Source organism: Antedon bifida, chromosome 2, assembly GCF_963402885.1.
Source record: "Antedon bifida chromosome 2, ecAntBifi1.1, whole genome shotgun sequence".
Classification (NCBI taxonomy): Eukaryota; Metazoa; Echinodermata; class Crinoidea; order Comatulida; family Antedonidae; genus Antedon; species Antedon bifida.
In genome coordinates this window covers 27451399-27462431 of record NC_136227.1, presented here as the reverse complement: position 1 = coordinate 27462431, position 11033 = coordinate 27451399, and the positions used below count along the sequence as shown (strand labels likewise).

Genomic DNA, 11033 nt, shown 5'->3' with positions numbered 1-11033 from the left:
TGAAATATTCTGAAAAAAAAATAGTATAAAAAAAATTTGCTAATGCAAAGTGCTTAATAATTAAGACAACACTAATAAATATGTACACTGTTCCCCGTAATAAATAATGTAGGTGATCATATCATCAACAAAATAAAAAAAATGTATCCAATTGAATACAGAATAAATACAGAGTTGGCACAACGACTGATTTTAATATAAATATAAGGTTGCGAAATATCATCTTTTCTAATTTTATCTTTAGTGTAAATATTCAGAAAAATAAAATACAGTTAGTAGAAATGAAATATGTGGGTATTTCTTGTCTCATTTATACAAACAAATCATTCATGAAAGTCAAACAGTACAATGTGTGTGGTTCGTCGGTTCGAATTGTTCGTTTTTATGGAATCTCTTTCAGTTGAGAAAATGAATAAAATGGTAGTTAAAATATTAATGGCAGTTTTATTCCTAAATGCTCGCTATACCATACCCTATTGATATTTTGTATGTCTATGCACAGTTATATATATAAATAGCTCGATATACTTTTAAATAAAAATATATTAATTTACAATACCATATATACTGTATATATATATATATATAATTAACTACTATCCTCCGTCAAATAATGTGTTGTTTTTCAAACACGAGTGGCCGACGAAAAGAACCTAACCTCACTATCCATTGCACTTCTGTAAATAATCTCCAGTTCATTCAGATCCCATTGGTATTTCTCAGCATAGACATCAATAAATCCCACCAGACTGCCACCAGTCCTGTTGCCAATAAGATTTTTCTTTATCCAGGAGCTATAGACATTGGTGTCATTCTGAGAAAAAAGAAAAGAAAAATTACGACATGTTTTTCTCCCTTGGAGACATAAATAAGATCTGCCTGCACTATCAAACTAGTTGACAAAAACTAACCAAAACCTTTTCGTTTTAATTTAAATTACGTTTTTCCTTTTCAGGTAAATATATTTTTATTAAAATACATACAATTTATTTCTAGGCCTAATATACATACTGTTACAACAACAAAATAGAAAAACACATGAAAATTATTGTTTTTCTCTGTGATGCTATTGTAATATACCCATTTTTCTTTTTTTTTTTGTGGCAAATCGTCTGCCCCCTTTTTTTGTGGCAAATCGTCTTCCCCCTACTAGATTACGTGATATGCTTACGATTCCCGACTGTATTTCCGTAGCCAACCAACTCCATAACATGGAACACGGCAACATAGCAACAAGTAGGTAAAATGGACTTTTAGTTTCGGCAACATTTCTTCCTAGTTTTATGTAAGTGCGAACTGCCTCTCCTAGTTTGATGGCTGTTGGATCATTTAAATGCCAGTCTTCGAGTATCGAACTCGCATACCTATATGGTAACAATATAACGTGTTTAAACAGAGAATATCACGGTTGTCTACGTATCGCAATTAATCCCGTCAAACCTGTTGTCTATTACGCAAATCGAACATTCGTGATTGATTGCGCATTTGTTCGTGTCACAAAAGTGATTACGCATGCGCATAAACCAACGCTTTCGATTCCTACGAATACTTTGAATTAATGAAAACAAGTTTTATGCAATCCCAATAGTAGACTTTATTCTACAAATTAATAACATTAACTACGATATCTCATAAACTAAATGGAATTTGTCAAATGTCCAACTGATTATACATCTACTACTTCTGGCTTTTGTTGAATGTTTCTTTATTTAGATAATGTAATAAGACACTAACATTTTTAAATCCATTTCTATAAAAATGTATAATATTGTAGGCTAACAGTACTTACTCTTTCATCATATCTTTACGAGCTTTAAGAAAGTTCACCATTAAAATATCATTTTCTTCTTCAGCCTTTGTTTGTGCTAACTCAACCGTTTCTGTCGCTTGATAACAATAAACAGCATCTTGTAATGTATATTTACCTAACAATAACATAGAACATTGTTGTCGTGTCATTTCATGCCAAATCAGCAACAACAAAAACAATCTTAAAACCGAAAACAGTTTTAACCCTCAAATCGGGTATTTAATGGGAATTGGTATACTGTACATGGCAGTCTGGTATTTGAAAATATTTTAATTTTTTTTTTACCTGAATCGTCCATAAACATTCACAGACTCAATCAAATAGGTGCGTTAGCCCGGCTTTAAACCACGATCGTTGTACAGTATACTTTTTTAGCCTATAAATCTTCCATGTTTGAAATGAGCATTAATTCTATATACCAATGTGACATGACTGTTTTAGATCTTTTAATATCTTTTCATCCATGACAATGAAGCTAGTATACCAAACATAATTACGAATTAAAAAAAATATAAATATTTGTATTCATTATAAATAACACAATCTAAAAACAGGGTATGCGTTGTCAACTGTATTTCATGTACTGGTATATTCGGGCATACGTTTAACAAAGTAGTAAATTTTGTCACATGACTATCATTAATATATATCAAAATGTTTCCTTTGGTATTTTATTTTTTCTCTTCAGCCATACTTTTTCTGTGAATATATGAGCAAACTACCATAAATATGCAATTGATTATTATCCCTCATGAAGCCTACACATCGATAATGCATAATTGGCCCGTCATACGCAGTTAACAGTTGAAACTTCATCATGCCCAGCTAGCCAGGGACGAACCGTCGGTTTTCACTTTTTTTAAAAGGATAACTCACCATATGATGTAGGATCTAGTAATCCAGACTGTATGCCTTGAATAAAGTCAGTGTGTAAAGCTTCGTTAGCTTTATCTTTATTCTTGTTCCACAAAATATTAGACAGACGTTTTGCGGGTGTGTTTATCGACAACAGTAATGATGTGTTTTTCGTCGTAATGTCTAGGTCTAGGCCTAGGCGTTGACCACCTGCTTGGTGCACTGCTGGTGCTGAAGAAGAAGGTATGTGTTGCCCTTCGCTTAAGCCTATTTTCCGAGACTTGTCTAAAACGGGCATTTTACGTCGGCTGATTAGTTACAGTGTTGTGTATACTCATTATGGCTGGAAAATCAAGTGCAGGTCGGCTGCTAGTCGATTCGGTCACAACCAAAGATTGTATAGCGCCGGTCACACAACGGTCTAAAGAGAGGTACGAAACGGCCATGTTCATGGCGCGCCACTGCCGTCATAATTTTCACTGCCTGATACCTGTTGCTTGTTTAATCTTATATTAAGCAAAATCAAAATCATACAATTGCCAACCATGTGACATTTTATTTTTAAACAACTTAATGCAATATAAATGCTATACAGCATAGTCAACTTCTTGTACAATGCAATTACTAAAAGAAAACTTTACAGATTATTATTGAATGAGATAAAACAAAATAAATAGGTCTAACAAGTAAGCATATCAACTTATATTTAAAATATTTACGGACGTCAAGAACTCAAAGGTAATAAGACATATGAAAATTGAAATGTATAAAAATTGGACTACGACAGAAAATAGAATGTTGTGAAAAGATCGGTTTTGATTTAAAAAACACAAAAGTAATTCAAACCAGATACGAAATAGAAATTTAGTATTTTAACGCATTTTGTATGAACTTGTATAACCAAGTGTAATGTATAACTGTTTATTGTGTCTTTTTATAACCGACATCATTAGTAACTTTGTTTGTTGTGTGTATGTGAGAGGGGGGAGTGGGGGTGGGGGGGGGGGGGGGGGTTTGTAGGGTTAGGGTGTTAGAATATTTATGGCTTATTTAAAGTCTGATTTTATAAATCTTTATTTTTGTTCATTATTTGGTGACAATACATCAATCTACACGACGAATTTCATTCATAAAGATAAATTAAAGTGCCTTAATTTTTTTGAAAAAAAAAGAAGCAATTTTCACGTTTTACAAACGCCGACATTTAATTTTACAACAAACATAGCCTAAATGCCAGCCCAGATCTTTATGTCCATTTATATATCATCAAATTCCCGTTTGAATTATCATCAACCGTACACGTTTCTCCATATGTGTTGTTTTCAATGATATAGACTTCATTATCCTTGACAAAAGTATCCCATCCCATGGATCTACAAGTGTCTTTCTTAAAATGTTTTATGAAGTAATTTTCTTCAAACCGATAAAACGCTGCCTTTAGGCCACTAAACGCATCGGTGACAACGTCAGTGTGTGGTGTCAATATCAGGTATAGTTGCTTGTAAGCCTGTAAATAAATAATCACAGTATTAAAAATGTTTAGTTGTTGGATTCGCCTAGTGGAAATTCGGCTTCAATGATACGATGGCAATTTTTCTTTTGGAGAGTATAATTATTATTGGCGTAATCCCTCTTATCCAAAGTTATAATAAGTTACTAACAGATGTAAATGCTTATTTTAATCTGTCAAAGTATTTAGTTGTATCGTTAAAAGGGAGAGACCTTACTGTAATATATTGTGAATCTATGGGCCTGTCGCCTACAGATAAAATAAAGGCAGGCACTATTGCCTGGAATAAGTAAAAAAATTAATATAGGAATTCCGTCAATTCAGTATAATAAAGAAGCTCGAATTTACCTCGACAAGTTTAAAATGGAATGTTATATATGTATGTACTGTATTTGTACACATGGGTTAGCATTGGGCGATCTACACTGTCCTGTGTACTTTGTACAACTATATAATACTTTCCGTTGTATTCAAAGGAGTCCGCATGCGTCGGGTAATTTGTATCCGCAATAGTTTGATATAATTCCCAAGATTTCACTGAAACGCAAAAGGTTGATCAATATTAATGCTAAACCAGACAGTATTTGAAATCTAAATCATCATGATGGAGGAATGTGATCGTGAATAAAAATAACTAAAATAACAGAGCCTTGTGGGAATGAAAAAAAAAATGAAGAAAAGCATTGGAGCAATATAATAATGAAGAAGATAACATATAAACGATAACAGCATGTAACTTACCTGTACTCATCATAAGCGTTGCGTCGGATTCGGTACGACCTAAGCAACTTGTTGTGCCACCAGAATTATAACCGCTGCCACCACAATAACATGCGGTGTTCAAGATGTCAACACCAGCATATTTGTAATCCAAACCACGGCATAGGTCAAGACAATCCCAGGCTGTTACACCAGGCGACTTAAAAATGTAACTAGAAAGCGCTCTCTCAGACGCGTTATCGAGGTAACAGTCTATAAGTACTGTCAAATAAATTTTTTAAATGCATAAAACACAATTTTCTCATGTTAGAACACACATATTACGATATCTTCTAAACAAATTTTGATTTCATTAGCTTACCATCTGACGTGGCCTTTATTGACGTTTTTTTATCAGAGTACATAAAAATTGGTCGTGGTTCAGTCATTTCGTAAGTACATCCTTCAAAGGTCGATATTGCCATCCACAGTTTGTCATTTTGGCAATTGCCAATGACGTCATATATGGCAAAATAACTGTTTCCATTGGGTCTATAAGAATAAATCTGGTTTTAATTTTTTTTTAAATACGAATCGGTCAGGTCAATTGATGTATGGTGTATGCGACCATTTTATTGAGGCCCAATTATTCAAAAACATAAACGTATTATACCATTTTACATTGCCTTCATTCTGTTAAATGTTTGGGTAGTTGTTGTGGTGATTTGTTCTTGTGTATAACTAACCTTGTGTAGACCATTTTAAACTGTGATGGTGTTTTAGTACGAAGGTCTTCCCACGGGTAATTCAACAGCCTTTCTTTGGTGAACCATTCGGTTTTACTAGCGCCCACAGCGTTGAATATTAACGACAATTTAGATTCTCCATTGTCATATAAAGCAATCTTTACCTAAAATGGAGAAATATTATATCCTTAGTTTGGTCTAGCGAATACCGGTATTACGTCATTTTAAAAGAATCCTGCCATATTAGTGTTTTGTCAGATTGTTTGAATGAAATACTGTACCACCATTAATTAAGCCAATGCTAGTGCAACATACTTTTGAAACCTTATCCCAAGCGTCAACTAGGCTGCTTTTGTAATGGTCTCTGAAGGAATCATCAAGCTTCATGGCATCTTGGTTTCCTTCATTCCTTGATCCTGCTGTGTTCCACAGATCATACATATCAACGTCATTAACACCAGAAACAGCTTTGTACACAAGTTTCCACCCTTTAAAAAATATAGCCAAATATTCAATAACATTTATCTTATTTGACAACTTAGTTGAAAGAAAAATCAAATGATTAAAAAATGTCAATATCATTAAATAAATTAGAAAATATGTATAAAAACAATGTTAATGCATAGAAAAAATGAATGTTACCAGAAAACAATATTGAACAGTAGAACATAATGTTAGTTCACGGTTATAGAAATGATTTAAAAAAAAAATAGAGGTTGAAAAATAATAATTAGTTCTATTGAATGGCACTATACAAAATTAATTACGTGCAATGTATTTCAATAGTTTAAAAGATGATGAAATAAAAGTGGGACGAACCCACATATAAGACAAAAAAAAGTTTGCTTGTGTAGACTAGGTTTGAAATCACAATTTTAACACCTATATACAACATATATACAGTTACTCTCGATATAAATAGCATACTAGATTAGGTTCGATGAGGAAAGAGTGAGAACGTCTATTGTATGTTGTGACAAAGGCACCATGTTATCGTAACAAGTAAACGAAGCTGTTTATACAACATTAATTATGTTACATTTAAACATTTACATAAAAACTTACGTTTTGCTACGTGGTAGGACAGATAGACAATTTGAAATAAAGTATTTTCATATTTCAGTATGTATCATAATTATGTAGCATAATATACCATTATCATCATCAGCATCATATCACCACCGCTGTCGTCATCGTCATCATCATCACCGCCGTCGTCGTCGTCATCATCATTAACAACATAATATCACCACCATCTTCATCATCATCACCGTTGTCGTCATCATCATCATCATTAACAACATCATATCATCACCACTGTCGTCGTGATCATCATTAACAACATCATGTCACAACCACCGTCGTCGTGATCATCATCATCACCACCGTTGTCGTCATCATCATTAACAACATCATGTTACAACCAGCGTCGTCGTCGTCGTTGTCGTCACCACCAATGCATCATCTTTATCAGAATAAATGTTTGTATGATTGGTTATCATTTGTCTGCCACCGCCATCCTCGCGTACCTTTTTTTTAGATATTTCAGATCAGTAGTATTTTATTCTATTATTATAAATATAGTATTCCACCTACTGCAGCTTGTTGCTGGAGTTCCAACATCACAATTTTGCCATCTTTCTGCAGAAGTTGTGTAACACCAGGGCTGAGTGTGACTACTAGGGTTACGGCAATAGTTGTGGTCTCCTAAACCGAAACCAGGCGCTGCTTCTGGTGTGTAACTGTGTGTATGAGGCGTTTGGTCTGTCCACTTTTGACACGTGTAACCGCCAGTGGTGGTACTTACTATACCTCGATAATCAACACCATCAGTAGCAGTATAGCATTCTGAATCAAAGATGAGAATAATAGTTTATTATCAAATGAATATTTACGTTGTATTTTTACTGCCATTTCACATTTAGGTTTTTTGGTTATTGTTTTGTGTGTTTTTTGGCAAAATTATCATTTTTTTCTAATGAACGTAAGCAACTTTTTTTCAACTACATTATCTTTTTTGTGGATTACTTTTTGTATTTCAACGAATACTTACATGTTACATTTATCGTACATTTTTCGTTTAAATCCTAACGTTTTGCTTACCATTAAATAAATATGAAAGACAATAGTATTACCTTCATTTAAAATGAAAATGGCAAATACAGATGCTGTTTTCGGTCGTCCTGAAATAAAAAAATAAAAATTAAGCGCTTAGAAATAGTTGGCAATGTGAAGAGAGTGACAAAGGTACGACCTTAAACCTTAAAGCTTGGTTCAAAATTGGACACAACACAAGGAAGGACGTCGGCGCAACGCAATGGATTTGACTAACCGCAAGTGACAGTTCAGATGATCCATCGTGATTGGTAAAATTACTTGCGGTACACTTACATGCTTGTGTTGCGTTCTAGTGACAACCAAAGAGTTGGTACATTGGTACATACGACCTGCCAACAAACAAACAGATAGTACTCGCTGTTCTGTCCACAACCGATAGCGACTGATATTGATCAGTACACAGGTTATACGCCATACTGTTTTAGATAATCCATTTACAGTAATCGAATTATAATTTTATATAAGCGTCTCGTTGGAACAAGAGGTCTGACAAGAACATTTTTAAGTGATGTAGGAGGAAAGATTCATCAGACCCCCCTAAAAAAAACAGAAAACAGATGAGGAGGAACCGACCGAATCACCATGCGTGTGATCGTCTGTAGTTGATAATGATTTCCAGATCTGTTGGAGTGAAAGGTATGGAGAATGATGTATTGTGTCTGAGGTTATATATTTATGTTTGACGTGTGGTGGAAAGAAGGTGATGGATGAAGATTGCTGTTAAAAGACTCGATATTTCATGATGTGTAGGCCTATTGTTGCTAGACATGATGCATTACCACCCATATAACGGTTGTCTATTCAAGCTTTTATTGATTACATAACTGGACCAGGTAATAGTTCGATTTATTTTTTTTCTCTTTTGTGGCAATAGTTCGATTTATTGTCGATTTCTTACCGTAATCGTGACGTTGTTGATATATCAATGTGTCTTTGAGATTTCCAGCGTCATTGACAGACTGTAGTAAAACTAGATAGTTACTTCCGTCCATTTCAAACATATGTGAGTCAGATATTCCCTTTGTTTTAATTGTCTTTATAAAAAAAAAAAAACGTTTAAACTAATCTTAATTGCATTTTCACGCATTCTATTTTGCTGTTTACATTACAAAAAATGATGAGAGTCTTTGCAAAGCCAACTAAAGTATCGTCTGTTTGGTAGAATTCCGTCTAAGTCAATTTTTAGCGTTGAGACTTGATTACATCGAAAGCAAAGCTTTTTACCCTCGTATTGCGAGTGAAGGTTAATTTAACAGTTGGTCTCGCTCATCAAATAGTGTACTATTCAAAATTAGCAGAGGAGTAATTGGCCTCCCAATGAGCTTGCTTGCCATTGGTTCAGATAGCTTATATAATATATATATATATATTATATATATATTCCTTCAGTACACCGAATAATGAGAATACATTGTTACATGATTTTATAACTGTTCGTTTCATCAACTTCGAATATATAATGGGATAATCGCCATCTGAAATTAACTTATAGTAGGTAAAATAGTAGGCCTAAAGCGTGGTAACGCAGCGACGTATCGACGCAAAGTGCCGAAGCAACAGTATTTGCAATCTTCGCGGATTTGATTTCACGCATGCGGGGACAAACACAATTATCAGAAGGGCATTTTTTTACGTTGTGTAGGTTGCGTTACGTTGCGTCGCTAGTGGGAATAAAATTTAGAACTGATGTTTCTATGTAATGCTTGGTTCTCACTAGAAACGTGACGCAACGACGTAACGCAACGTAAGGGATTTGACCAATCACATGCGACGGATTTATTCGGCTGTCGCTTGTCATTGGTCAACTCGTTTGCGCTGCGTCCTAGTGGGAACCAAGCATTAGGAAAGTTGTATTTACCAATTCATATTCATTACCAAATCCATGTCTTGAGAATGAATGTATTTTAGAGTTTGTACTCTTATCAGGATTTTTGTTCCTTGCAACAAAAAAAGTCGCGTCTCCCCTACTATCTTGCAGAAAAGACGACGTGCATTTCCCACAAACCATTGTACTTGGATCATGAAATTGTTCTTTAAGAAAAGTTTGAAAATATGGTTTAGTGATAACCTTTTCTTCCATGGTTAAACTATATTAACATGTTTTTAGTTTTACATACATTCACTTTATTTATTTGTTTTTTTAAATTAGATAGTTTGTTTTTGGTAGTTTGTATTCTGTTTAAGTTTGTTCTTATTTATTTGAATCGAGAATTTATCAAATGTATGGGACAGACATGGGCGTTCACGTAACGTGAAATCTGGGCAATCAAAGCGAATGTAGGAAACAGACGCCTGTGATTGGACAAATGTGTGATTCCGCGTAGGCCTTTGTATTGAGTCATACAGGATCCACGATTAGAAAATTATTCAGACCATCAAAATGAAGGCAATGAACACACGGTGTACTGCAATCCTAACTTTATCAATTAGCCTACATATTACCGGTTTCTTTGTTGAAGTGAAAGACTGACATTCTGTTTGTAGTATACACTTGACCCAATGCGACATACACATCATCATCAAAAATAAATACATTAGACTCCAACATATGACTGTTTGTAATGAACTGTATCTGCTCAGATGTGGACGTCTGAATGTTGTATTTAAAAACATAGAGACCGGATTCTCTGAAAAGAAACATACATTTATACTATTTCAATGCGATTAAATAGACCGCTTGGTAGCATTACAAAGTATTAGGAATTATCCATTCCAATCAAATATAACAGATGGCCATATCCCGGAATAATGCCACCGAGTTATACCGCTTCCACGTGTTAGTTTGGTTTGTAATCGATGTGTGGTAATATGGATATTTGTTTCTTTCTCCGCAGAAAAAAAAAATATATGTAATGGTTTTTACTCGGGGTACCCGAGTCTAGGACTCGCTCTTCTTCTCTTCCTCTTCATCTTCTTCCATCTGGACACTATTGAGCCAACTTTCAAGTCCTACTACTTCTTTACTCGTCGTCTGACGGCTCTGAAACATGGCATGCATAATACTAGGGTAATAGATGAACAAAGCTATAGAGAGAAAATGTTCGTACTTCAACCTGATGCAGAATTACGACGTCATAAACCTGGTACCAATCGAAAAAAGTGCAATTTATAAAGTACTACTCCTTCCTTAATCGTTGTAGTATTGAGCTAGGATTTGGCATGATATACTACATGGACATGTCCTCAAAGCTATAGAGCCGGATTTTTTAATTTCAATCCGGATGCAGCCATATGACGTCTTGAAGATGGTACCGTATAGCCGTATTTTGTATGTGATGTGTATGTGACGTCACAT

At 34.4% G+C, this 11033-nt stretch overlaps 3 protein-coding genes across 4 annotated transcripts in view; 1 reads left to right on the top strand and 2 right to left on the bottom strand.

The window, feature by feature from the left end:
- Positions 1–344: 344 nt before the first annotated feature.
- LOC144858868 (uncharacterized) lies at positions 345–3042 on the bottom strand. Of its 2 annotated transcripts, XM_078715005.1 has the most exons (5): positions 2687–3042; positions 1790–1925; positions 1172–1364; positions 593–814; positions 532–558 (listed from the first exon to the last, which is right to left on the bottom strand). In XM_078715005.1, exons 1-4 carry the CDS (start codon positions 2961–2963, stop codon positions 626–628), a joined length of 795 nt encoding a protein of 264 aa, XP_078571131.1. In that variant the 5' UTR covers positions 2964–3042; the 3' UTR covers positions 532–558; positions 593–625. The 2 variants fall into 2 exon arrangements, with proteins under 2 accessions (XP_078571130.1, XP_078571131.1); XM_078715004.1 differs by having other exon boundaries at positions 345–814.
- Positions 2780–11033, top strand: part of LOC144858860 (uncharacterized) — a 27523-nt gene continuing 19269 nt past the window's right edge. The window contains exon 1 of the mRNA XM_078714992.1: positions 2780–2908. The gene's annotated coding sequence lies outside the window, so the exon portion shown is untranslated. The remainder of the gene's footprint in view (positions 2909–11033) is intronic.
- The window catches only part of LOC144835574 (uncharacterized), a 9047-nt gene continuing 1756 nt past the window's right edge, over positions 3743–11033 (bottom strand). Inside the window, exons 4-14 of the mRNA XM_078690655.1 lie at positions 10181–10365; positions 9597–9769; positions 8637–8772; positions 7756–7803; positions 7217–7468; positions 5936–6108; positions 5621–5784; positions 5257–5426; positions 4917–5156; positions 4524–4712; positions 3743–4172 (exon numbers count right to left, since the gene is read on the bottom strand). Coding sequence (XP_078546781.1) covers positions 4534–4712; positions 4917–5156; positions 5257–5426; positions 5621–5784; positions 5936–6108; positions 7217–7468; positions 7756–7803; positions 8637–8772; positions 9597–9769; positions 10181–10365 — 1720 coding nt within the window. The 3' untranslated portion in view covers positions 3743–4172; positions 4524–4533. The remainder of the gene's footprint in view (positions 4173–4523; positions 4713–4916; positions 5157–5256; positions 5427–5620; positions 5785–5935; positions 6109–7216; positions 7469–7755; positions 7804–8636; positions 8773–9596; positions 9770–10180; positions 10366–11033) is intronic.

Excerpts from the sequence above, each read along its gene's own strand:
- LOC144858868 (XM_078715004.1), bottom strand. The coding sequence starts at position 2,963 with ATGCCCGTTTTAGACAAGTCTCGGAAAATAGGCTTAAGCGAAGGGCAA. Across the intron at positions 1,926-2,686 it reads ACTAGATCCTACATCATATG|GTAAATATACATTACAAGAT; the intron begins GTGAGTTATCCT and ends TGTTATTGTTAG. Across the intron at positions 1,365-1,789 it reads CGTAAAGATATGATGAAAGA|GTATGCGAGTTCGATACTCG; the intron begins GTAAGTACTGTT and ends GTTACCATATAG.